Source organism: Idiotropiscis lumnitzeri, chromosome 11, assembly GCF_059441095.1.
Source record: "Idiotropiscis lumnitzeri isolate Australia: NSW breed Sydney's pygmy pipehorse chromosome 11, RoL_Ilum_1.0, whole genome shotgun sequence".
Lineage (NCBI taxonomy): Eukaryota > Metazoa > Chordata > Actinopteri > Syngnathiformes > Syngnathidae > Idiotropiscis > Idiotropiscis lumnitzeri.
Window position 1 is genome coordinate 11,592,774 of NC_142401.1, and position 24,833 is coordinate 11,617,606.

Genomic DNA, 24,833 nt, shown 5'->3' on the forward strand with positions numbered 1-24,833 from the left:
CGGTCTAATTCTTTGCAAGAGTAGAGTTTTCTTTCTTTTGGTGTTTTTATATGCGTGACTTTAGAAATGGACGTTTGCGCCGTTGTGAGAATGAACACAGCCGGCTTCGTGGCCTCTCATTCCCTTTAAATTAAATGCTGGAGAGGCGCATAGGCTACATAGCGGAAGGATAAACTGACTTGCTGGAATTCATGCAGGAGATTTACTTTATGTGCAGAAACTACGTTTATAAGGAACTGCAAGAAGATCTCCACTTGCAGATGACAAAAAGTTGGCCGGTGTTAAGTGGGCACTTGGAGACAAACTTCCAGGCCGATTATGCATCCATGTGTGACAACTAATCAACCAGCACATGTCAGCCCCTCTGCCCCCATCACCCCCCGCTTTCACATGCCACAGTCTGAGCATTTTATAAATGATTTTTTCAAGGGTCCACGTGTAAGTAGTGGAAACTATTTCTGTCTGAGAATTCCAGTGAAATATTGAATTATTATGCAGAATGTTTGAATACAAAGCAGTAAGTATCGTCGTATTCCTCCTCGCTCAGTAACGCCGTCCTTGAGTGTTGCGTTTTTCTCTGCCGAGGAGCAAAAATACAGTATACTTTATGCGTCGGTGCCCAAGAGACATTAGCTTTGGCCGTATTTCTTTTGAAATGCAGACGTTGGGTTTGATCAATGCTTTGGAGAGAGAACTGAGATGGATCTCAAATGAGATTGGCACAAGTGCAGTTCAAAGCGTGGAATGTAGTTGGCCGTATGTTCCATCTTCTTGTGACATTGCGTCACTTTCATGCTGAAATGCGTGCCAGTGGACTGTTAATTATCTGACATGATGCACAACTTGGCTCGACCATGCTTGTTTGCTTTGTGTTGCTGATAAATTTGGCTTTCAAAATGGAAGCTTGAAGAGCGCTGGTTCAAGGTTTGGAGAAGGACAAGCTGAATGCAACACAGATGGCGGGTAACAGCTGAGATGCTCCATTTTTCGAACCCTTTTTTATGATTATAAACACTTGTCGAAATGATCAAATATTGTTGCTTTCACAATGATTAAACAACTCAATTGGAATCAAAGATTTCTATTTTGTGTTGCCTGACATATTTTGATGCAGACGTTTCCAAAACTACAAAGGCTTCATGAAGTGAAAATAACTTTGAATGTCATCTGAAAGAATAAAGCAACTGACGCTTTACCAACATTAATCTTAAAAACATACCGCATTTATTCAATTACGTAATGTTAATTTGTTATAACGGGCAGCTTTATTTATAATACTAATGAAGTAGCATTATTGATAAAAACAAACATTAAGTTCTGTCAGAAAAAGTGTAACCCTCAGATAAACTTTGGCATACATTGACACTAAGAAACTTAAAGTTTAGAGTTTGAAGGGGCCGTGGGTTCACAAAGAAAAGAACGCTTGTCCAAAGAACCAATTTGGGACCCCGACGAGGGTCATCAGACCTTCAGTCTCGAGTGATGAATATCTGTTAAATAAATAATTTAGAATTTTTATATTGCAGATACACAGTTTAGTGTGATCCACCAATATATTCACTGACAGCAATTAAAAAAGCTCTTCTTTTTTTTTAGACAAAATTTTATTATGGGAAAGACGATGAGATCATGCAAACTCATCGAGCCTCTGAACTCTGAGCAAAATTTGCTAACTGCTGTGGCACCGTGCTGCTCCCATGTAATTTAATCTAAATGTATTATGAGCCAAAGTGGTGGACCAACAGAGTGTTAGATGTTGTAATGGAATTAAAAATGGCTTCTTTCTCACTTGATTTGGTTGTGTGTGTTTACTTCCAGATCCTGGCCATTATCTCCATCCTCTTCATTGTTCTGTCCACCATCGCCTTGTCTCTGAACACGCTGCCAGAGCTGCAAGACGCGGATGAGTTTGGTCACCCCACAGACAACCCGCAACTGGCCCACGTCGAGGCCATTTGCATCGCTTGGTTCACCATGGAGTACCTGCTGCGCTTCCTCTCCTCCCCCAACAAGTGGAAGTTCTTCAAGGGTCCCCTGAACGTCATCGACCTGCTGGCCATCCTGCCCTACTACGTCACCATCTTCCTGACGGAATCCAACAAGAGCGTGCTGCAGTTCCAGAACGTCCGACGTGTCGTGCAGATTTTCCGGATCATGCGCATCCTGCGGATTTTGAAGCTGGCTCGGCACTCCACGGGTCTTCAGTCGCTGGGCTTCACCCTCAGGAGAAGCTACAATGAGCTGGGACTGCTAATCCTGTTCCTGGCCATGGGTATCATGATCTTCTCCAGTCTTGTGTTCTTTGCGGAGAAGGATGAAGAGGACACCAAGTTCAAAAGCATCCCAGCCTCCTTCTGGTGGGCTACGATTACGATGACCACCGTGGGATACGGCGATATTTATCCCAAAACCCTTCTGGGAAAGATAGTAGGCGGGTTGTGCTGCATTGCAGGCGTTTTGGTGATTGCCCTGCCGATTCCCATCATTGTCAACAACTTCTCCGAGTTCTACAAAGAGCAAAAGAGGCAGGAAAAAGCCATCAAAAGGAGGGAGGCCCTGGAGAGGGCAAAGAGAAATGGCAGCATCATCTCCATGAACATGAAGGACGCCTTCGGCCGGAGCGTAGAGCTCATGGACATCATGGTGGAAAAAAAGGATGAGAAAGCAGGAAAGAAGGTTCAAGTGAATCACGTCTCACAGAGCCCGCAGAAAGGGAAGCACCAAGTCAAGTCGGAAACCAGTCCCAGCACTACCAAGCACAACCTGGAATCGGGTCACCAAGAGCAAGCGAAGCCGTTCGGAAGCCCTCAACATCTCAGTGCTCAGACTCTGGAGGAGATGTACGACAGCATGGCCAAGACTCAGTCCCAACCCGACCTCAACAGCAAGGACAAGGTGCCGTTGTCGAAAGCCAGAAGGCACCGAGCGGAGTTAGAGATGGGAGCCGTAACGGACGTGAGGAGCATGTCCAGCATCGACAGCTTCATCAGCTGTGCCACCGACTTCCCAGAGAGCTCCCGTTTCAACGTACCCGGCAGGGTCAGCACAAACCCGAGCCTGGAACCCACCTTGGAGAATGAGAATGAGGGGAATGCCACGCCCCTCACAGGAAGGTGGCCCAAGGATCCGCATTGTAGCAATCCAGTCAAGGGCCCCTCAGTCAGGGTGAATTTCAGAGGCGGGCGCGATTCAGGGGTGAGGGTGCTCTCTGATGGCTCCTCAATCCAGAGCCCAGAGGTGTCCGTCTACACTACTGCGAGCAGCAGGACGCCCAGCAAGAGTCCGGAGAACTTACCCCCAAACATCTTCACATTCCACGACGCTTCCATCCACAAGTTCATCGACGCCGACACGGACGAGGAGGAGCACCTGCACGACGCATCGGTCGTCAGCCCGGCGCAGAGACTGCTGGACAGAGCCAGCCCCAGATTTGGCCGTCAGGGAGCTAATCACATGGAAGGCTTCCAGAGGAAGTTTGGCGGTAAAAGCACATGGATGCGAGACGGGCAAGAGAACCACATGGCTGAAGTACGGCCACTTCATGGAGACAAGAGTCATTCAAAAACGTAAACTTGACTCGAGGGAGTGCACACGGGAACGAGACAATGGAGAAGCACAGTGAACTCTGATGAAAAAAAATTAAATAAAAATATGACTGACATTTCAAAGATATGAAGGAGTAGTCGAAAGATAGAGCACAACATATCCCACGGAAAGACTTGTGGACGATAGCAAAGTTGTTTATGTTCTGCTTACTTCTACATGAAATCACTTAGCTCCGACACACACTGTTTGTACGGGAATTTAGTTGGATTTGGTACGAAAAAGTAATGCGCTGTAATTAGTAAAAGTCAAACAATTTGGGAATTAATTTAATGATGTAGTTTTATTTAATTACAGTGGTCTCTTCGCTTCCAAGTCATTTGTTTGCCTTTACTTGCAAGCAAAAATACGAGCCGAGTTTAAAAAAATGGGCCAATTGAGTGCTTCAAGCTTTTAATTTTTACCACCATTTGAAATTATACAAATAAATATTTTTAAAAAAAAAAGAAATGTATAAATTGTGTATTTGAAACAACCACGTGACCTTGTCATTTGATGTCTACTATTTTAATGCTAACTGCAAAAAGCTACAGACGAGCCAATAAATGGCATTGATGGTCACAATGTTATAACATTCAAGCAATGGATGTTTGACCACAAAAGGTGCAGCAACAAGCATATGTTCTTTATCCTCTGCAAAAAAAAAAAAAACAGACAATTATTGCCGCATTATATTGTGTTAGTTTGTAAACATTTCTTCAGGTGTTATCATAGCTGGGCACTTGACCCTTTTTTGCCGGTCAGTCCCTCGCCCTTCGGCCGCTATCTTGGTACGATTGAGGAGCGTTCAGGCCCGAGGCAGACTGCACTAAACTCTGGTGGCCAAGTCGCACACAGCCCAAACAGCACATTTGTGGGGCTGGAACAAATGAATGGCATTCAATATTTTGGGTTAGGAGTGTGATCACGAAATTTCTCATACTCGTAAGTCAAGGCACCACTGTATTTGATTACATTAATATACATAATCTTTTCATGATGTATGTTATTATAAATTATTTTTTACAATATATCATTTTAAAGACGTACTAAAAGGTCAAATGGAACGGTGCATAACGTTTTCTACCACTTTTCCACTAAATTCTCCTGAGACCATGCTCAAAGGCAAGGAATGTCCGTTTGAACAATTTTTACTTTGTCGCTTCAGCCCAGATCTTCATCCAACAGTTCAGTGAATGATTTTCAAAGACGAAATCTTTTCTTTTCTTTCTTTTTTTTTTTAAGATAAATTAGCCAACCCAAGGGCATTGAAACATGACATCTTCAGCTGAGTTTGCTGTCCAATGAAAAAGATGTACTGTGATGCCCAAATTTATTTAATATAGTTGTTAAGTTTTGAGAAAAATAAAATCTAAATCCCTATTTTTTTTTGTTTGTTTTTGCCGGAAATGACAGTGTTGTTGTGTTTGAGATGATCACTTTAAAAATATTTTTCCTTTTCCTTATTTAGTCTATATTTTTATAATTCAAAGCACAGATGGGTAATTTTCTGAATGTGTAATTGATTACAATGCTCTAGATTGTGCTAGACATATTTGCCCCTCAAAATATAAATCAGTTACAAAATAAAAAGAAAAATCATGAATATCTCTATATTATGACCGCTTATAGTCGTTTGTCACTTCCTCGTTTACAATCAGAAATTTCACAGTCATCAAATAAATTTGAATCCTATCGAGAACAAAAAATCTCAAAATTATTAATATTTGGAGATTGACTGTTTATATTTTGACATGCTTCTCATTGGACTGTGACCCAGATTTTTAATAGAGGGGAAATATTATGAAGATCACATTTTAGAAATTTCTAATTGTAGCATTACTTTGTCCAAATGTATAATTTGCCTCTGTTAGCCTCCTTCCTCAAAACTGGCCTTAGTTCATGTTGTCCCGAGTTTGGTGTCTGTATGAGTTGAACAGCTGCAACACAAAAATGTGTGCGCAATAATTACCTTTCATAAATAATCAAACTATTGTTATGTCAGTTGTGGGTCTCTTAAGTGATCTGAAGATCACTTGTGGAGTACTTCTGTCCGTTTGTGTTCGTACTTGTTTTTTCACATGCAGAAAAACAAGAAGGCGGCTTTGACAGAACTTGTTCCTGAAAGACGGCACCTTCACGTGAGAAAAAAAAAATCAATTTTCTCTTGTTTTATTTTCTGTGTTACAAGTCAGCGAATGGTGTTTGTTAGCGTTCATGTCACGTCCACCGTACGTGTTCGCGCAGGTACTCGTGGGCATCACTTTTTAGCTGGATAGGCGATGCTGAAATTGTGTTGTGGGGATATTGTACAATGTATTACTTTTAAAAAAATTAGGATACTACAGACGATATCTGTTTATTGTACAAGGAAAAGAAAATAATTTATATTTTTAAGAGATTTTATAAAAGAATGGACTCATATATACTGTCCTAACCTCATAGTTGAGCATTTCGGTGTATGAAATGCATTATTTTGGAGTCGCATTTATTAGATGATACGAACCAGTTTGTAATGTTTGCTGACGTCTCCTTATGTAAACGTCTCTCCCTTTATCCTTTTGTGCAATATGAAGAACCAAAGACAACTCCTCTCTGATGGCTCATGAAGGTGATGAATTTGTCTGCATCATACAGTAGAATAAATGTATGACTTACTTCAGGGAGCTCATTTATTTGGCGGATTGAGGACACTGCACTTGAATTTATGACCGGACAGTTATTTACAGTTTGGTTCTTGACATCTAAACATGAAGCTTAGATGACGGGAGTCATAGAGAAACGCCATCTGCTTACATGGTGTGTCTATAGTCCCAACCAGTAGATATTTTTTTAATATATACATTATATATATATATATATATATATATATATATATATATACGCCTGAATGCAAACATCACAACTTTGATCATCCGAGCATGATTTTCTTTTTTTTTGTAAACATCTCATCCCGCCATGCTTTGAAGCTTCAATTTTGGAGGTCATGAAAATAGTATTCTTGTGCCTTGGCAAACAGACATCATTCTGTCAACATTCACACTGTTGTTCACATATACTGTACTTTGTCTTTCATGGGAAAAGCAACCATATTTGCTAACGTCCGCTAAAATAGATGTGGGGACATCTCGGGTGTAATTCTTTCGCACATTACAAAAATGATTTGGTGGGCGCGTGTTTCAGTAGCACAAAAATATGAATTAGTGCGTTTGTTTCAATCCTTTGCGTCAAAAATGCGAAACATGACCCCGACAGCAGCTCGTAAAACTCTATGCTTCTTGCTGTAGGGGCAAACCGGTAGAAATCATATGATTTCTCCCAATAACTTAGAATTATTAATTAAACAATGGTATATTGACAACATTTAATCAAAGAAAATAGCATGTCCTTATTACAAACACAATAATGATGACCTACATACAACATTTTCAGTGATTTCAATGCGTAGCCCTGATCGTCATGTTTTCACAATGAAATGAAAGTGGCTCCAATCACAAAGAGGTGCAAACATACAAAAAAGTGGACAATCACTGTTTCCATGGCGACTAGGAGGCTCACTTTTGATGCTAGCAGGGGTCCAATTTGGAGTGACAAAGTTCTTCAACACCACCAAACAAGAAATGTCCCAAAAATAATATGCTGTACATTATATAAATATGAAGGATACACAAGTTCATTCTACCTTCTGCAATCAAATCTCAGATCATTCCAAATCCCTGTAAAGCAAAAATAAATACCTTGACACATCCTTGAGAAGAATCTTGTAAACAACCACCCAAATTTGACTGATTTAGAAAAAAAAAATCACAAAATAAATCAAAGAAAGCTTCAAAATTGTGAAAAATCAAGCCATTCACTGCTTTCAGATGTGAGCGTGTGTTGAATGTACTGAAACCACCCCCCACTCAAATTTCAGCAGTCAAAATGGACTACTTCTAGCATCTTATGCTTAAACATCAACAGGCACATCTTTGAGACGCAAAAAGATAGCCCCTTAAATCCTCGGGTGGCTGCAATACATCCACCCTGGGTCATCATCGTGACAACGAGGTGCTCGAAAACAGTCCACCTTGTGTGACTGACAATGAAGTCCTCTAAAGCGACCACGCCGCCTCACAACCCGGCGGTCATCTCAGACTTTTGTTTGATTTTTTTTTTTTTTAATTCACCGTTCTTCACTCTGACAAACAACAACGGGGCTCTCTAAAGCGTCACACAAGCGCACTACCCAAAGGGAGGATGCATTTTCGTGGCGCGATAACTCCATAGCACAATTGGGTCGCAAAACCACAATTTTGAACGAATGCCCTCAAGTTATAGAGGGGGGGACTCATGCAGGCAGAAGGGCATCATTGATTCCCCCCATCCAAAAAAAGCAGGTAAACATTTTAACGACAATTATTAAATGTTTTTTTTACTTCTCAGTCTTTGCACATGTTTTAAGTAATTTATAAATGAATCTCTGAATTCACTTTACAGGGTTTTAAATGATTCTGCTTGTCACTGGATGAACAAAGATGCTCCGTTAAATAAATGTAATTCCGCAACAATTAAGTTAAAATGAAGAACACATCTCAAAGCATTTTTTTTCTGCTAACTCCAAAAACCGATAATCATCTAAAATAACCTACCAAGAATGACTGCAGCATATTCAGCCACAAACTCGAAATATTGACCTCGCCGCATAGAGGCACTGAAGGTAAAACGGGGAATGGGACCGGAGCAAGAAGAGCTGTCAGCTTGATTACGACTGACATTCGTGATGAGTGCGGCGTTGTCTTCCTTGAATCATGAGGACATTGCTTGCACTCCTCGTGCTCTTTTGGTAACAAAGACACAGGCCAACGTACTGTCAGCGTGAAGTATAGCTCAATAATACGTGCAGCACTCATGCACTCTATTTTTCATTATCGGGTCCTTTGTGCGCAATGACGATGCAAAAATTGTCTCTCGGGTTGAGACATCCTTTTTGAGGATGTGTGATCGTTCTATAAATATCACGGCAGGCATGCAACTGGACGGGACTGGGACAGCAAAGGAGCCTCGGTTACACCAATGTCTTTCTGTGGAACAAACTTTCTAACTAAGTGAGCTATTTAACTTTCAGGAAACTATACAAGTAGTCCCCGGTGAGCAGCTCAGCTGTTAACTGTACATTGGAGAAAGCTGCACATAATTGGACTAAGACCTTGGTTGGACGCATCTTTTATTTGCCTAGTGACACATATGGAATATTTGACATGACAACAATCGAGTACTCGATAAAGGCTCATCCTGCATGAATCGTAAAAACAACACGTAACTGATGAAGGCTTATAATTGATGATAGAGACCACAAAATGGCGCCAACGCACTTTTTATTACGAGACCGTGCCCTCATATCAACATACTATATTTCATTACGCACAAAGATGCCACAAGGTGGCGCCAAAGCACTACTTTTACACAAGACAGGATATTTAATAATTAATATCACAGTATTATTTTCAACAAATAACGAAGGACAGGTTCCATAAAAAAAATAACAAAGGGAATTTGGAAGTAATATATTGCGAAAAAGGTAGGAGAACACTATTGCCTTTTGATATTTATTGTAAAGCTGACAATAGTATGCACAGATCCCGCAAGATAAGCAAATGTGAAATCAATGTAACATGCACGCCAGGCGGTAGTATCGCGAGGTTGGCGAGGTTACTTGCTTGTGCGTGTTCGGTCTGTTCCAGATGTTTACCTGTTCTGCTCCATCCAAATTATGGTATACTCTATATTGTAAAATGAATGTTTGTTCATTCATTCCAGGCTCAATTTTTCGCCATCGTAAAACCTTTGTAGGTGATTTCTAACTGTCATTCAAGTCTCAAGAGAGGTTAACCTGCAATTGAATAACAATACCAAACTACGGTATGCTACAAACTACCATCTACAACATGTAAAAAAAAAAAAAATGCAAATACAGAACGCCACTCCTAAAAGGTTAAAGGGGATTTTAAGCACTTCTGAAGATGACAGATCAGGATGAAATACAAGAATAGGCTTCAGATGCCTCCATTTAGTGGGAGGATTCACATAAAAATAAGACGCTGTTTTGCTTTTAATTCTGTGAATAGCACAGGCTACCAAGTGTTAACCGTGATACTGCGGAGGATTGTTGTCACACTAAAAGAACTAGAAAAGTACTCACTCTTTGATGCATGGCAGACATAAAATGTTGAGCTCACAGGAAGGCTTGTATAAAAGAAACAAAGACACTCACATTTTTGGAATTGATCAATCCTCTAAAAAAAACATTGCACATTCAATCATGTGAAAATGGTTTGAAAAGGATTTTGGTTACTTTTGAATCATATTTGCATTTTTTTTTAAAACTACAAATCAGATAACTTTGGCACGTTTGACTTTTGAGGTTTCACTGGATGTAACTACGGTTTAGTAACATTTTATTAGTGAAACTTTTTAAAGTAATGATGACATGCAAACTATTTTAGAATCTCTGAACTTTATTTGGGATTAATCAAAGGTATTTTAAATGGTGGTGAGTATGTGATGATTCAAATTTAACCTGGGTGTTAATGTGATTGATTAATCATAAACGCAGCCACTTTCCAGTTATAAGAGGGTGTGCACACTTACACAACCATATCCATTCATTTTTTTATCATCCTCTCAAGAAAATTTTTTCATTGAGGTCATAGGTTACATTTATGGAGGAGAACATTTTGAAATCTTTTCTTTTGCATGGGGGTGTGTAGATTTTTTATATCCACTATAGCCGCCTAGGGCCGTATTTTTCTTCTTCATTGACTTCCTGTAGGAGTAATAAATAGGTGTCCCACTAGTTTGGTCCACACATCAAGCAGCGAAAGTGGTCATAATGAGAAAGTGTCGGTGTGCCAAATAGAGAAGTTTCGTGTTTTTAAATCAGCGTCTCACACACACAGTACATTAAATGTTGAAAAATCTGTGTGGACATGAGCCTCGTAGCGTAAGACTTTCTTTTAAACCAGACATAATCTACTTAAATGATTACAAACTTCTATTATGGATTAACCAGTGTCCTTGCTCATTTTTATACCCTTGTGTTCAGTTGTTGAATGCTACTATATTCGATTTTGAAAATGTATTTTTTGCTGCCTGAAAGCAAAAAGATTGTGGTTGGGTAACTTATTCTCAAAGCACAAAATGCCACACAAAAGGTTAAAGCCAACTACAAGCACATGATTTAGTAGAAGCATTATCACCCTTCTGCTTCAGGGAGGACAAAACCTCTTTCAAGTCCCTGATTGTGTCGATCTGTACTGCCCCTTTATGTGTCTGACAAAATGTGTTTGTTTTGTGTGTTGTTGTTTGTTTTGTTTTTTTAAACAAACGGTGTACCAGTTGACTTTGTAGTGTTATCTTTGACGTTCGAGTTTGACGCATGTAGCGCTGTTTGACAAACTGACCTTGTAAATATCGTCGAAGATGTAGTCTTAAATGGTCTGATGGTGAGCAATTTTGAAGCAATTGTCTCTTTATATGACTGATTAATAAAGGAAATACTCCATCTTGGGACCCGTGAGTCTTACTCTTCAACAAAATTATATATGATTTAAAAAGGAAATAAATTAATTAATAAGTGACCGTTTCACAAGAGGGCGATTTTAAGTATGCTTGTGAGTGTCAATATAAAGCAACAGCACCCTCTTGTGGTCGTACATGTGTACGCACACACCCAATTGAAACTTCAGGGATGGATGGACGGACGGACGGACGGATGAATGGATGGATATTTTACCAGTAGAAAATAGGCACATTAATCGTCCAGTTCACTCTGTGTTGAATTACAATAAGACTTATGATCTTCCCTTGCTCACAGCTATTTTTGGTTTATCGTTTATCATGATCCACATTTTCCAACGAATTAACACCGTGCACTCCAGTCACAACTTCAGACTTTTCTGAAGATTACACAAACACCGTTAACTACCACGTGGTATAAACTGCTGGTTTTTGTTCTTGTTCATAACAAAAGTACACATTTTCCTGACTGTTCATGAGAACAATTCTAAATATTTGGGATTTGTGTACACGTGCTAAGACGTTTATCACCTTAACATTTTAGTCTGGGAGGGATAATCCAGTTTACACCATCGATCATTCATAACTCCAATGGTTTTACTAAAGAGACATGGAAAGCACACGTAAAGTAATACTTGCTAGAGTAAAAAGTCAATTAATTAATTAATTGTGATTAAATGCAGTCAGAAGAGCGACAAAGTTGTGACAATACAAAGTGTTCTGAAGTCAAGGATAATACAGTACTTGCTGAAGTTACTATAAAAAGGGGTTTGGTAACCAAAAAAATGCTCAAATAGCTGAAGATGATGATGATGATGATTATGATTATTATTATTATTATTATTATTATTACAACATTTGACCATTTGAAATTTTGGTAGACTTTAGCAAGACTCGTCGAAGTAAGATTTGCTAAAATGCAAGGATGGAAGCGCTTTAAAAGGACGAAGATGGGCGGAAGACAATTATTTTATTGAATAACAACGATGATGAGAGGGGGCCCAGGTCATGGCTGGAGGACCGACCGAGAAAATAGGTTCCCATCTCTGACACTGTAGACGCCCACAAACCTGCAGTTCGGCAACCACGTTTTTTTTCTTTCCTTTTTTTTTCTAATTAATTTATAATAGTGTTCGAACATAAACGGATTTCGGCTAGTCGCGGGCCGGCCCGGCCCCTGCTCACGCGAGTAGCGGGGGTCGACTGTTCTGTATTGTATTGTTTTCTACAGTGTAAATTATAATCTCCCGCCTGAGTCGTGTTATGAACGCTCATGGGTTCGTCGCTCACTTTCTGACATCAGACAAAAAAGAATGCTTGTTCTATTGGTGCCGCCAAGCGTCTAACTCTAAATCCTAATCCGGTTATATAAAATGTCCATCCAATCCGCATCGCATCGCACCACACGACAAAATTGTTCCTGGCGGCAGCACCATGATCATCATCGTGGACCTGCTGCTGATGCTCATCGACCTGACCTACGCTATCCTGGCCGCCGTGGTGCAGACGTTCCTGCGGCCGAGGCTGAAGAGCATCGACGGTGAGCTGTGCCTGATCACCGGAGCCGGGGGCGCTCTCGGCCGCCTTTTCGCCCTGGAGTTCGCCAAGGAGGGCGCTCGCCTGGTTCTGTGGGACTGCAACGCGGCCGCCAACGAGCGCACCGCCCAGCTGGCCCGGGAGCTCGGCGTCAAGGTGCACGCCTACACGGTGGACCTGTCCCGGCGGGAGAGCATCTACGAGGCGGCGGGACGGGTGAGGACGGAGGTCGGGGACGTGTCCATGCTGGTCAACAACGCCGGCGTGGTGGCCGGCAGGAGGCTGCTCGAATGCCCGGATGAGCTTTTGGAGCGCACCCTGCTTGTCAACTGCCACGCTTTGTTCTGGGTGAGACACATCCTGATGCTTCATGACAAACCGGAATTGCAAAATTAGTCAGACCCTTTTGCACACGTAGGCTCCTTGTGTAAAATGTACCCTGATAGAAGTTTTTTCCAAATAAAATTCAACTTTTAATATAGTTATCGCTATAGACTTAGAAATGTGCTTCATTGTACATTAAGAACCTCTATGTGTCATACCAGTGGCGTGACGTCACAAGGTACAAACACTCCGTTAATTATGTACGTTTGTGAATGTAAAGGTCCTTTACATTCTGTGGCCCGTATTAGCATAATATTCAGATTATTAATGTGTCAGTGATGTGAATTAGACCTTACCTGAATTTCTTTTTTTTTTTCCTTAATGCCAAAAGCAGGTGAATTTCATGCTGGCACTAGCCGATGCACTTGGCACCAAACATTCTTGTTGTCCACATAAAATGCCACGCATGAGGAATATCTTGCTTCTCTGAATCTTTTTGTCAACGTTGTTAATTCTCTCTGTTTCATATTCCTTTGGTCCTGCTATCCTTGTGTTTTACACCAGACTGGCAAGATGTCAACCACAGTTGAATTACTTCTCTTTTTTTACATTTTCTTTTTACACTGCATCATCTGCCACACTCGAAAAAAAAAAGACTATTGATAAAGTAGGGAGTAGATAGTGCAAATGTGTTTTCAATTGAAGGGAGTCATAAGTATAACGTCACCAGAAAAATTAATACTCAAGCAAAGCACAGATGTCTGAAAAATCCGTATTAGTACAATAGCTAAGCATCTGCATTTTATTGTAATGGGGGTCCATGTTGGGGAAACCACATGCAGCGTCTACTCGCCTGACACGAGTTATGCAACATCTATTCAGTCGCTATTTGTGCAACAGAGTGTGAAGGAAGCATGCGCTCCATCACATCCCCGTGAGGCCTTAGTCAACGTGTATAGGTGCCAACTTCCTGTACAGCAAGTCAGGGCAAACCTTTGTGCTCATTGGTGATGGCCATGTATGCATTGCCCACCACTGCTGTACATTGCTGGTGCTCGTGACAGCAACCAGTTAAAGCATGTGATTCGAATGTTGATCCGCTTATTCTTGTGGTAAAATGTCGAAGCTTATTATAACACCACAACATATTCATAGTGTGAACTCTGGGGTCAACACATTAGGTACACTGGCATGAGCTTGTATGACAGATGAGAGACATGTTTACTATACTATAAGCCGCACTACAAGACTAACATCATCTTTCTAAACTCAGATGACCAAGGCCTTCCTGCCTCAGATGAAGGCAAAGAACCACGGTCACATAGTAACTGTCGCCAGTGCCCTCGGCCTCTTCAGCACTGCATGTGTGGAGGTAAGAACAAGTTCCACCGCTTCTATGAAGCAAGGATTCACTAAGAGTGGACGAGGAACACTAGAGAAATGTGAAGTTGCTTTGTAATTTACATTTCTGTGGTTAAATTTCACTTGTGAATTTTTATGCAATATGCCTTCGGAATTAATACATTTCTATTGGAAGAAAAAAATACCCCACCAATGTTCTCATTTTAAATCCTGTAGCAGTGTCCAATTACATGTGTTTGGCGAAATTGACACTCTACCTGCAGGATTACTGTGCCAGTAAATTTGGAGCAGTCGGTTTCCACGAGTCGCTGACCCATGAGCTGCTAGCGGAGGAGCTGGATGGAATTAAAACCACACTCGTTTGCCCTTACATTGTGGACACTGGGATGTTTGCGGGCTGCGAAATAAGGTGCAATGCAAGTTCTATCTCTGTAATCCTAAACCTTCCATTTATTAAATGAATGCAACTTTCAGGAAGGAGCTTCGTAGTCTAATCCCACCTTTGGAGCCTCTGTACACCGTTCAGCAGTCCATGAGAGCCATTTTGGCAGAACAGCAAATGATCTGCATCCCTCGCCTCATGTACATCCCGTTTTTGACAAGAGCGTAAGTGCTGCACACTATTTGCCCAACAGTTGAGTCTCAACATCTCGGCAATTTACGGTGTTGTACTCTCTTCCTTTTGTAGTTTATTACCATGGGACGCAAACGTTGCCACGTATCGCTTCATGGGAGGAGACAAATGTATGCTGCCCTTCATCAAAAATGTTGAACAGAGGACATGTAACGGCCATATCAAATCATCATGAGACTACCTTTGTTGTGTCTACAGTATTTAATATAAAGTTGTTTTTTTTTTGCTGAAATGGAATGTATGATTACAACGGATCTTAAGTGAGAACTATCTATTTTTACATAACATCTCAGGACTTGATAGCAAAAACATCGATCGTGTGGTCTCAGTTTTTGGCCTTGTCAATAAAATGAACAATGTTGTGTCATTGAAAAGTCAGCAAAATGCACCCAATGTAAGAGAATGTGAAATGATCATTTACATTCGAAAATGGAATGCACAGACCCAAGGTAGGAATTCAAGTGATGCGGAGGCGGTCACAAATCTATACAAGTGCCTCTTTTAATTCACATGAAAAACAGTGTCAAAACAATCTACACAGGAATAAAGCTACAGAAAACATGCAACACAAAACTCAAACATACAAAAAAGCCTAAAGAAATTATGAGATGTTCAGTTTCTTTGCTTAGAGGTGCTGTAGGGGAAGAAAAAAACCCAAAACAAAACAAAACAATAGATAGAATTTTGCTTGTTTCTTTTTCGGCTCATGACAAACGCAAAAGCTTCAAAAACAACATCGTATGTGTCAGGCTAACGTGTGGTCATGGTCTTTAATATATTTAAAAACAAATCATCACAGTCTGAGAAAACCCAAACCCAAAGTTGCGAATGATTACCTCTGGGGGAGAATTCCACTGTTTGATGGTAGTCGAGAGCGTCATGATTTTGGCGTCCTTTTGAACTGAACAAAATTGTCATTCAAACCAGTTGCACATTGGCTCCTTGTAAATACACCTGCAGGAATCGAAGAGCCTCCGCGTTCAGACTGCTACTCAGCATTGACGGGACCTATAACCAAAAACGAACAATCAATTACTGAAGCCTTGACGAACATGTTTAGCAATGCATGATGAGCGTACCCTTCCTGGACAGGCTGTAGAAAGCTTGTGGAGCGAATGGGCCAACAATATTTTAGGATTGCTGACAGCATCTCCGATAGGGTCGTGCTCCTTCTTCCCTGCAAAGGCCAGCTGCGAGAAAGCAGTCTGATAGCCGGGCGTGTCTTCAATATCAATGAAATGCTCGTCATCCGGGATGCTGTCGTCTTCGGGAAGCTCAAAGAAACCAATGAGTGCCTGGAGCAGTGGGGGCCTAACCCAAAACATACTCAATTAAAATCAGTTGTACATTACAGTAATGTCAATTTGTAAGGAGAGTATGTTTACTAATTTCATCCATTACGACCAGAGTGTACACCTTCAGCCATTTATTTAACAAATGGACAAGCAGTTCAGACTAAAAATTCAAAAGAAAAAAAAAATTAAAGTAGGGTTGACTGCTCACCACAGCTTGGTGTACTCTGTGTCCATCATGGCAGGACACTCAGTGAGGACCTTCGTGATACCAACGGCACAGATCTTTTTCTCAACTGTTCCAGACACTTTCTGAACCTCCGGAATAATGATTTTCTCCAAGACCATGCCGAACATTCTGTACAAAACAGACAAGATTTAAGATACGATACATTGAATATCATTGATTAACATTGACTTTTAAAGTGCAAGCTGAGTTGAGGTTATTGTGAACATGATCAAGATGTTGTTTTCTGAGACATGAAAACTTCAGCTATTGCTACGAAGTCAGCTTGATATGTACTGCATAGAAAATATAACATGAAAGATTCAGCTAAAGAGACATTTGGATATATTTATACATATGTCATATAATAAATATCATTACAAATCCGTTTGTGACCAAAAATTCAATAATGATTTTTTATTATTATTATTTTTTTTACATTGGGGCATATTTTAAGCGGTTTAACTCGATTTTAGCTTAATCATTAAATTCCTAATTGTTATTGTACAATTAATCATGTTCACATTGCAGCCCAACCGTGACTTGTTAAAATTTGACTTACTTGGGCTGGATGCTGTCAAAAATCTCTTGGAGTGCAATAGCTCCATACTTGACACAATACAGGTTGACAAATACCAAGAAACCTGTGAGTACGACATCAAAAGAGAAACCATTTATAACCCATGTTGCAATGTAACAAATATATTCACTGCTGTGTTCGTGAAATTAACTCATTCAATCCCATAAGATTTCATGAGAGGAAACGCCTCAATTCCAGGGTTTTTCTAGATTTTGGCTAAAAAAAAGAATGTATATAAAATAAATAAATAAAAAGGCTAAGACGTATAAATACGTCTTTGGGAGGTGAGGAGTATGTTTCTGAAAACATATGTATGTCTCATGGATTGAATGAGTTGATATTGTGACACTTTAGAATCTTAATATGATGACGCTACATGAGTGTACCCACTCTTGATGAACTTGGTGGTTTTGGAGCTTTGGAGTCTCTGGAAGAGCAAAATAAAGATCTGTTTCCTGTACTGAGTGAGGGATTCTCTGGCAAAACAACAGCAAGAAAAGTGTCATGGCCAGTAAATCACAGTCAACACTGAAAGTTCAAAGAGGCTGAGATGAGAGCCGACTTACGGGGGCATGTGCTCGATGATGCTGTTGAGCAAGTAAAATCCTTGGTGGTCATTGGCCTTGGAGGCAATGAGCTTTTGGAAAACACCAAGTAGTCCAGGCTGAGGAGTAAAAAAAAAAAAATAATAAAGTCAACTTCATTTATGTGACCATTGGCATAACCCAACTAATGAATTTCCAAATTTCAATGTTTACATATTTTATCCTCCTTTTGCCACACGTAAAGTAACCAAGCAAAAGAACCAGCCTTGGATACAGATCTTTTCACACTAAGCTCATTACTTCCCCCCAAGAAAACAGTCAGCTACCCATGCCATGTCTTTTTTTTTTTTTGGGGGGCGGGGGGCATATAAACACAAAAGATTGGAATCAAGTACAAGATTATCTTGTACGCGTACAAAACTGCAATCACATACGATTTTATCAGCAGCAGATGCAGCAATCGTGGCTCCCCCCTTTTCCATGTAGGCTTGAAGCAGGCGCACGAGAGGCGGGATGTTGCCCGTGCGCTCCCACAACACAGGCTGCAGCAGGTGAGGGAATAAAGCCATATACGAAGAAGGAATCGAGTTGGAATGCATCTCCAGAAGGAGAGACATCACCTGGAATACGTATGGCAGAAACTCTGCAACAAAGCAAAAAAAGTGAAGATGAACAAACGTATGAGGTTCAGTCGAGACAATAGCCACTATACGTCTGTACGCGTAATCTGCAAAACAAAAACTGACCCTGCACATCATTCTGGAGAATCTCCGTGAATACTGGGAACAGAGCTTCCTCGAAGCTGCCAACAGTGGCGGGGTTAGCCTTGCAAGTGATCCGGACAGACAGGCAGAGAGACTCAAACAGGTAGTGGTTAAAATGTGGCTTGCTGGGATTCTGAAAGTGGCAAATAAGAAGAATTGAGTGCATTTCAAATACAAAGAAGCATTCGGAGAACGCGCCGTGTATTCGCAAAACAGCGAGTGAGCGCAGGTTACCTTGCTGACTAAAAGGAGCTTCCGAGTGAGCTTATCAATTAGAGTGGGAATGTAAGGAACGATGGCTTCCTGGAGCAGTGAGAAGCTGCGCATAATGGCTTGGGGAAAAAAAGGCAACGTCAAATAAAAGTGCAGATGCTTACCCGGCAAGAGTATATAGAAAAAGTCTAGCATACCTTTCATGATGTATTCGTTTTCAGATGAACCAGGAAGTGTCATTGCATTGAACAGGTTGGTGAGGAGCATGTCAGTAAACGGTGCCATCTCGACAGCAGTGATACTGAGGAACAAGCATCCACATTGTAGACATTATATCGGCACGTGGAAGTTAGCCTAAGTACGCTGGGTTTCACGATACACAGCTCGACACTCACAGTGTTGTATTGTTTGGGCCCCTCATTGTGAACAGCCTCTCTAACGCGTGCGCAGCGTACGTGTGCTCCACAGTACTCACTGCCTGCAAGTGAGATATCAAGAGAGGCACAGCCTGCAGAAGTTGTTCCTTCGGAAGCTGAAAGAGAAGCACAAGTAAGTTAGTCAGCATTGTCATGTGCACGCCACGGAGAAAGCAAGACGTTCGGCATACCTGGCTTCGAAAGATCATCACATACTTGATGGCATCTGCCTTCAAAACTGGAAATTCATCAACTGCAATGACAAGATCAGGCACTTGTGAATTAATGTCAAAGAAATAAAGTTGATACACTCGACTGCAATTTGTACTTTCGCTCTTGATCTTGTCTCATCAGTTCTCGCGTGATTTCTAAGCGTTAATGGTGAAAATTAACTAAAGTGACAAAACCTAAACATTTACCAGATCTTCTATGCATTTACGTACAAGTGCATCATAAGCAAACGTCTTACCATTAGCGGATTTGAGATCTGTAAGAATGTGATTCACAAAGAACTCGGTCAAATTCACCAGGTCGTTGGCTTGAGTTATTCCGTGCTGAGGAACAACAAGAGCCAATTATGCAAATGTAAATCACTCAATAACACAAGAACAAAACCACCACCGACAAAAATCACAAACCTTTTGCGTCTGTGCTTTGGATGCCAGTGACGTGACTAAATAGATGGCGGCATCTTTGTGCTTCCAGTTGGCACCGGGGTTCTTTGCGTACTCGGCCAGCATCGAGTTCACATATCCAGAGAAGATGGCTGTGACCGGACCCTCGAAAAACTTGCAAAGGCCTCTTACCAAATCACAAGCTGCCCGACGACGAGTGTCAATGTCTGACAAGAGAAGAAGGCAGTGCATGGACGATATGGACCTGGGAAAACTGCTAAATATACAAGGCATCATTTTAGACGGCATCACTTTTCACAGATGTTAATGAGCAATAAAAATAAAACTCTGCAATGAAAATTAATCTATTTTGAATTTCAAACGGTTGAATAAATCAGCCAAGATTAACGAAAGGAATGATTTTATCTTTACCAGATCCTTCAAGGTCCCTTCGGATGTATTCTTCAGAGTTATCTTCAAAAGCCTCCTCATCCGCACCTAGTCAAATACGGTAGTCAAGACGGTCAAAAGTCACGTAATATGTAGAGCACATTTCCACAAGCCCTCAAAGACGACAAATAAAACTTACTCCGGAACTCCATATTGGGCACAATAACCTTCTCGCAAATGCTAGTGAGTGTATTCTGATCCTCAAAGAGATTTTTGTAGTGTGGCCTTTCACAGACCGAGGCCAAAAACTGGATTGCATTGCTCACGAGCTACAGCAAAAACAAAAATGAGTTAAATGCCAGCCTTGATGCAAAAAATGAAAACGCACCAAATTTTAGTATGGAGGCTTACCAAGTCATATTTAACTTCCTGGCCAGTAGAAACGAGAAGGTTCCAGATGGCAGTGACAAAGCGGGGAAGATACGGCTGGAACTCTTCATCATACTTCTGAGCGTAAAGCGCAGCATTGTCACAAATTTGTGACTTCAGTAGCTCAAGCAGACCTGCTTCCTCCTCATCCTAAGAAATCAAAATAACAGAGACTTAAAATCTCCTTTATGCAGATATAGGGTCCGTGGATTTATTATTTTTTTTATCATGCTTACATCTGTTTGCAATAGTTTATTATCCAAAGTCAGAAGCGCGTGGAAATTGGTCATCCAGGTTTCCATGTTATCTTCAAAAAACTCAGGAAGGTCCTGTAGAATAAATGTAGTGCCAGCCAGTGACAATTAATACATTAAGGGGATCCAGCCAGCCGTGTAAAAAAGCACAGAATGGTGAATACTTGGGTCTGTCACAGAGGCTTACTGGACTTTCTTTTTAATGATACATTTAGCAAACAGAACAGACCTGGAAGTTAAGACTGTAGAAAAGTTTGGAGATCAGTGTGAGTGAGGAGAAGAGGACTTTCAAGGCATTGACATCGGTCCCATGAGTCTGGCACAATTCAATAGTGGCCTGTAACACACACACACACACAAATTAATTTACAGGAATTATAGACATGAATGGTTTCAATATGTGTCACAACAAACCTTGAACAACTCCGTCAGGGGTAAGGCAAATGTATCGAGTACTAGTTTGATCTCCAACCAAAGCTCATTTGACTTAAATTCATGACGATACCTGAGAGGGATAAACAAATAGTAGGCAACGTGAGAAGCACTCAGTACAAAATGGTTGGATTAAAAGTTAACACGAAGAGCAAGACTTTTTTTTTTTTTTTTTTTTTTTTTAGAAAGAAGAGTGCAGTCGAGTCGTAGTTTCATTCTGCACATGGAAAATCTCGTTTACGAACAATGATTGAGGGATTTGCCTGTCATTGGATTCAAACGCCTGCACCAGATATTAAATTCTACCTCTTAAAGAGAGAATGTGCGGTGCGGAGAACTCCATTGATAATATGGAAGTCGCCGCTTCGGAACCGGGTCACCATCTCCGTTAGAAGGTCAGGCCACTTCTGAGGGAAGTCTTCCCTTCCGATGATGCTGACAGCATCACTCAACTGAAAAAGAAGAAATGACACAAAGAGGCTTTTAAAAAAAACAAAAAAAAAACAATAAACTGCAATTCAATGAAACTCTTTAAAATACACATTATGATGGCTTACCTGCTTCTGAATCTGTTCCGGACTACTGAGCATCAAATTAACAATGTTTGCTTTGACTGTTGTTCTGTCTTGTTCTGAAATTTTGTTTGGTTCATCTTCAACCTTTAGAGAAATTTCATATTATGAATCATAAATTTGATAACAGACACCATAGCATCAATAAGAAAATAAGCAAGACGGTTGTCAAAACTCACAATGCGCCAATTCCTTTTGATGTAGTTTTTGAATGTAACAGCAGCGCAGACGCGAATAATATTGTCTTGGGACTTTTCCAGCAAAGTGAGGAGTAGTAATGGGTAGTTCTGGTTTCCCTCAACAGATTCAAGAAACTTTTCAGCTATGACAGAGAAAAAAAAATACAAAGTAGGTGTTAAGTATTGAATGCATCTTTTTCTTTGTTTTTTGTTTTACTCGTCTCTGCGTCTTACCTGGACGTCGGACAGTTGGGTCTGGGTTCAGCGTTTTTCTGAGGTATTCTGTGAGGGTTTGTAGGTTAGCGTCATTCAGTTCCATGGTTGCTACTGGGAAGGAAAAGACCGTGAGTGAGTCACTGCAAACACAAAACAAAATGTTGTCCATAGGTGCATCTACATTTTTCATCTACACATTTGTCTTTAGTTCTTGAATAGTTTTTGTTCCTGACAAACTCCTGCTCCAAACCTCAGCCCATTTTGTCGTGAAAGTTAGTGGAAATGTGGATTTACTTTGCAAGTCACCTGTGCGCTACAAAAGGTTCTACTTGCGCCCCAAAATTTCAGACGAAGTGAAATGAAATGTTTGAGTCTATCGATTTACCGCCACTGACTATCATCTTGAATTAATTAAAGGGACTCCAAATTGTGCCACATTCCAAGAACATATACGTTAGGCCCGTCGCACAACAAGTGATGTGCCACCTGACCCTCGCTCAAGTGCTAACTCACTGCAAAGGAAAAATTGACACTGTGTTCTAATCAGGAAACATTTTGAGGCTCCATCTACTTAAACCGTACTGCATTTTTATTGAACCACAAGAACATGGCGCAAAGCTACATTTTTATAAAAAGAAGGGATCATGCAGGAATGAAGTATGTGGATATTAGAGAGGTTGTTGGCAAGGACGCACGCCCTCATTCATTGAATTTGGGCATTTTTGGCAACAAAGACTCTCTACACAGCTTTCCAGGCACAATTACATATGAAATTATAAATACAGTTAAGTATTACGGTAAAACACAAAACAAACTCTTTGTATCTTATTGCAAGTGGTTGAGCCCAGAAAGATAATTTTTCATGTGATCAGACAAAACACTTTCGATAAACCGTTAGATCTGCAACGTCGCAACGCTGTTCAAACCAAATGCTGACAGTCCGCCACTAGTGTAAAAGAGTTGCACGATGTGTAACAGTTCAGTGGAATTGGGGTGCATCATTCAGTGTGCAGCAGGATTGAAAACTGACTTGTCTGCAAGTGTGAATATTTGTTTCTATGTCGACTGAGATTAAAAGGGAACTGCAAAAGGTCAATTTAACCCCATTGAAGACTTTGTATAGTTCATGTGTGTGAATGTAAGCATGAATGGTTGTCTATGTGTACAGTGATTGACTGGCACCAAATTCAAATCCAGGGATTTGCTTTTCTTTGCCAAATGTCGGCTTAGTGTAAAGACTCCAAATTGCCCATTGGTGTGAATGCTCGTTGGTTTTATAGGTGCCCTGCGATTTGCTGGGTGTGCAACTGGCATGGCTTCCAGCACAATCGCTACACATATGAAGATCAGAAAGATAGAAAATAGATGGCTATCCAGTACATGCACGTTAGAATACATAAAGTATCAATGAGAATTTGGCTCTGTTGTGAAGGCACACCTAATTCACTTCAACGTTACGGATCGAGTTTATTTGAATAAACAACAATACCCGAGTAGTCAGCTCAAAGTTGGACAGTACTTTTGACCCCCAAACATGGATTACGCACTAGTTATCATTCAAACATTAAGCCTAGCCCTGAAGCTAACTAGCTAGCAGCTAACTTAGCAACACGCTACACTCCTGCAGTCACTCAGCTGGCCCTGCTGACTCCAGATCAGTTTGACGTCCAAGCGTAAACTAGAATGGAAAAGGGACCTGCTCTTTTGTACCTGGTCCGGTAAGCATGTTAAGGTTTTAAACTATGTTTAATTTAGTTTGTGATGGTAGCGCATATGTAGAGACGCAAGACAAAACCTAGAAGCAGCATTGAGTGTCAGCACCTGTAAATAGAACCACGGCTAGCATTAGCGCTAACTTGCTAATACAGGGATAAAGTTAGCTCATTCCTCAGCGACACGCCTTTTATCGCAGTTGAATAGCCAATGGCCCCATTGTGTGTTTTTGTCGTCTCAGTCATTGATAATAAGCATGCAGCCTTACCGTCACTGTGACTCCTTTATTTGGCAGTGTGAGATGCAGCGGTCTAACATATACACACCGTGACTGCACGTTCGTGCTCGCCGTGCCAGCTTTCAAACGTCTGCAGCAAAAAGGAACTGCGCGGTCACATTATTGCGCATGCGCACGTCAAACATTCGTGGAAAGATACGCCCCTAGTCCACAGTGACTGCTCCAAATCAAAACGGCAATTTCCTTCTTTCCTGGAAAATCTAATTTCAGTGTAAAATGAAAAATTTGAAGATGTTTTTTTTTGCCAACTCATGACATTTTAAATAACCCTTGCATAGAATACAGGAACGTGTAGCTGTGTTCCTACGTTGCACTGAGACAAAATGTTGTGACTGTAGTAAAAGTGATTTCTAAATATTCAAAATACCAAATAACATATTGTTTTACAAAACCCCCAAATTCGGGGGAAATAAGGGTTTAAAGCCTGTTGAAAATCCACAGTATGAAAAAATATTGGGCAAAAAAAAGGAATAAAATTTGTGAATATGCAAATCCGAGGAGGTGTGGGCATCTGAAGTTTTAAGATGTAATATCACTCATCAACACTAGATGGCAGACATGTCTTAGTTGCACTAGTACTTAGACTGGGTCTTATACTGCCCCATATTGCATGACTGGGCCAAATATTTTTTGCAGATTTGGAATGAAATGCAGGACAAACATAGTACCCTAATATTACATTTTGAGTGGGTTCATCTTTGAGAA

The 24,833-nt window shown here is 40.8% G+C and overlaps 3 protein-coding genes across 6 annotated transcripts in view; 2 read left to right on the plus strand and 1 right to left on the minus strand.

Annotated features, from left to right (window-relative positions):
- LOC148327442 (potassium voltage-gated channel subfamily B member 1-like) overlaps positions 1–11,124 on the plus strand; it is a 47,359-nt gene extending 36,235 nt beyond the window's left edge. The window contains exon 4 of the mRNA XM_088308212.1: positions 1,819–11,124. Coding sequence (XP_088164338.1) covers positions 1,819–3,570 — 1,752 coding nt within the window. The 3' untranslated portion in view covers positions 3,571–11,124. The remainder of the gene's footprint in view (positions 1–1,818) is intronic.
- A 1,205-nt stretch (positions 11,125–12,329) lies between these two features.
- Positions 12,330–15,357, plus strand: LOC148327443 (retinol dehydrogenase 10-B-like). Its single transcript, XM_088308890.1, has 5 exons — positions 12,330–13,023; positions 14,273–14,371; positions 14,625–14,770; positions 14,836–14,967; positions 15,050–15,357. Exons 1-5 carry the CDS (start codon positions 12,574–12,576, stop codon positions 15,168–15,170), a joined length of 948 nt encoding a protein of 315 aa, XP_088165016.1. The 5' UTR covers positions 12,330–12,573; the 3' UTR covers positions 15,171–15,357.
- A 94-nt stretch (positions 15,358–15,451) lies between these two features.
- cse1l (CSE1 chromosome segregation 1-like (yeast)) lies at positions 15,452–24,301 on the minus strand. Of its 4 annotated transcripts, none has more exons than XM_088308889.1 (25): positions 24,157–24,301; positions 22,136–22,228; positions 21,902–22,044; positions 21,708–21,809; positions 21,457–21,602; positions 21,133–21,223; positions 20,948–21,055; positions 20,701–20,793; positions 20,447–20,614; positions 20,235–20,364; positions 20,078–20,143; positions 19,670–19,872; positions 19,501–19,585; positions 19,223–19,284; positions 19,011–19,147; positions 18,813–18,916; positions 18,637–18,734; positions 18,385–18,535; positions 18,073–18,281; positions 17,660–17,757; positions 17,484–17,569; positions 17,076–17,157; positions 16,499–16,645; positions 16,075–16,306; positions 15,452–16,003 (listed from the first exon to the last, which is right to left on the minus strand). In XM_088308889.1, exons 2-25 carry the CDS (start codon positions 22,218–22,220, stop codon positions 15,914–15,916), a joined length of 2,916 nt encoding a protein of 971 aa, XP_088165015.1. In that variant the 5' UTR covers positions 22,221–22,228; positions 24,157–24,301; the 3' UTR covers positions 15,452–15,913. The 4 variants fall into 4 exon arrangements, with proteins under 4 accessions (XP_088165015.1, XP_088165014.1, XP_088165013.1 ...); XM_088308888.1 differs by having other exon boundaries at positions 22,136–22,225; positions 24,099–24,269; XM_088308887.1 differs by having other exon boundaries at positions 22,136–22,257; positions 24,099–24,269.
- Between the last annotated feature and the right edge of the window lie 532 nt (positions 24,302–24,833).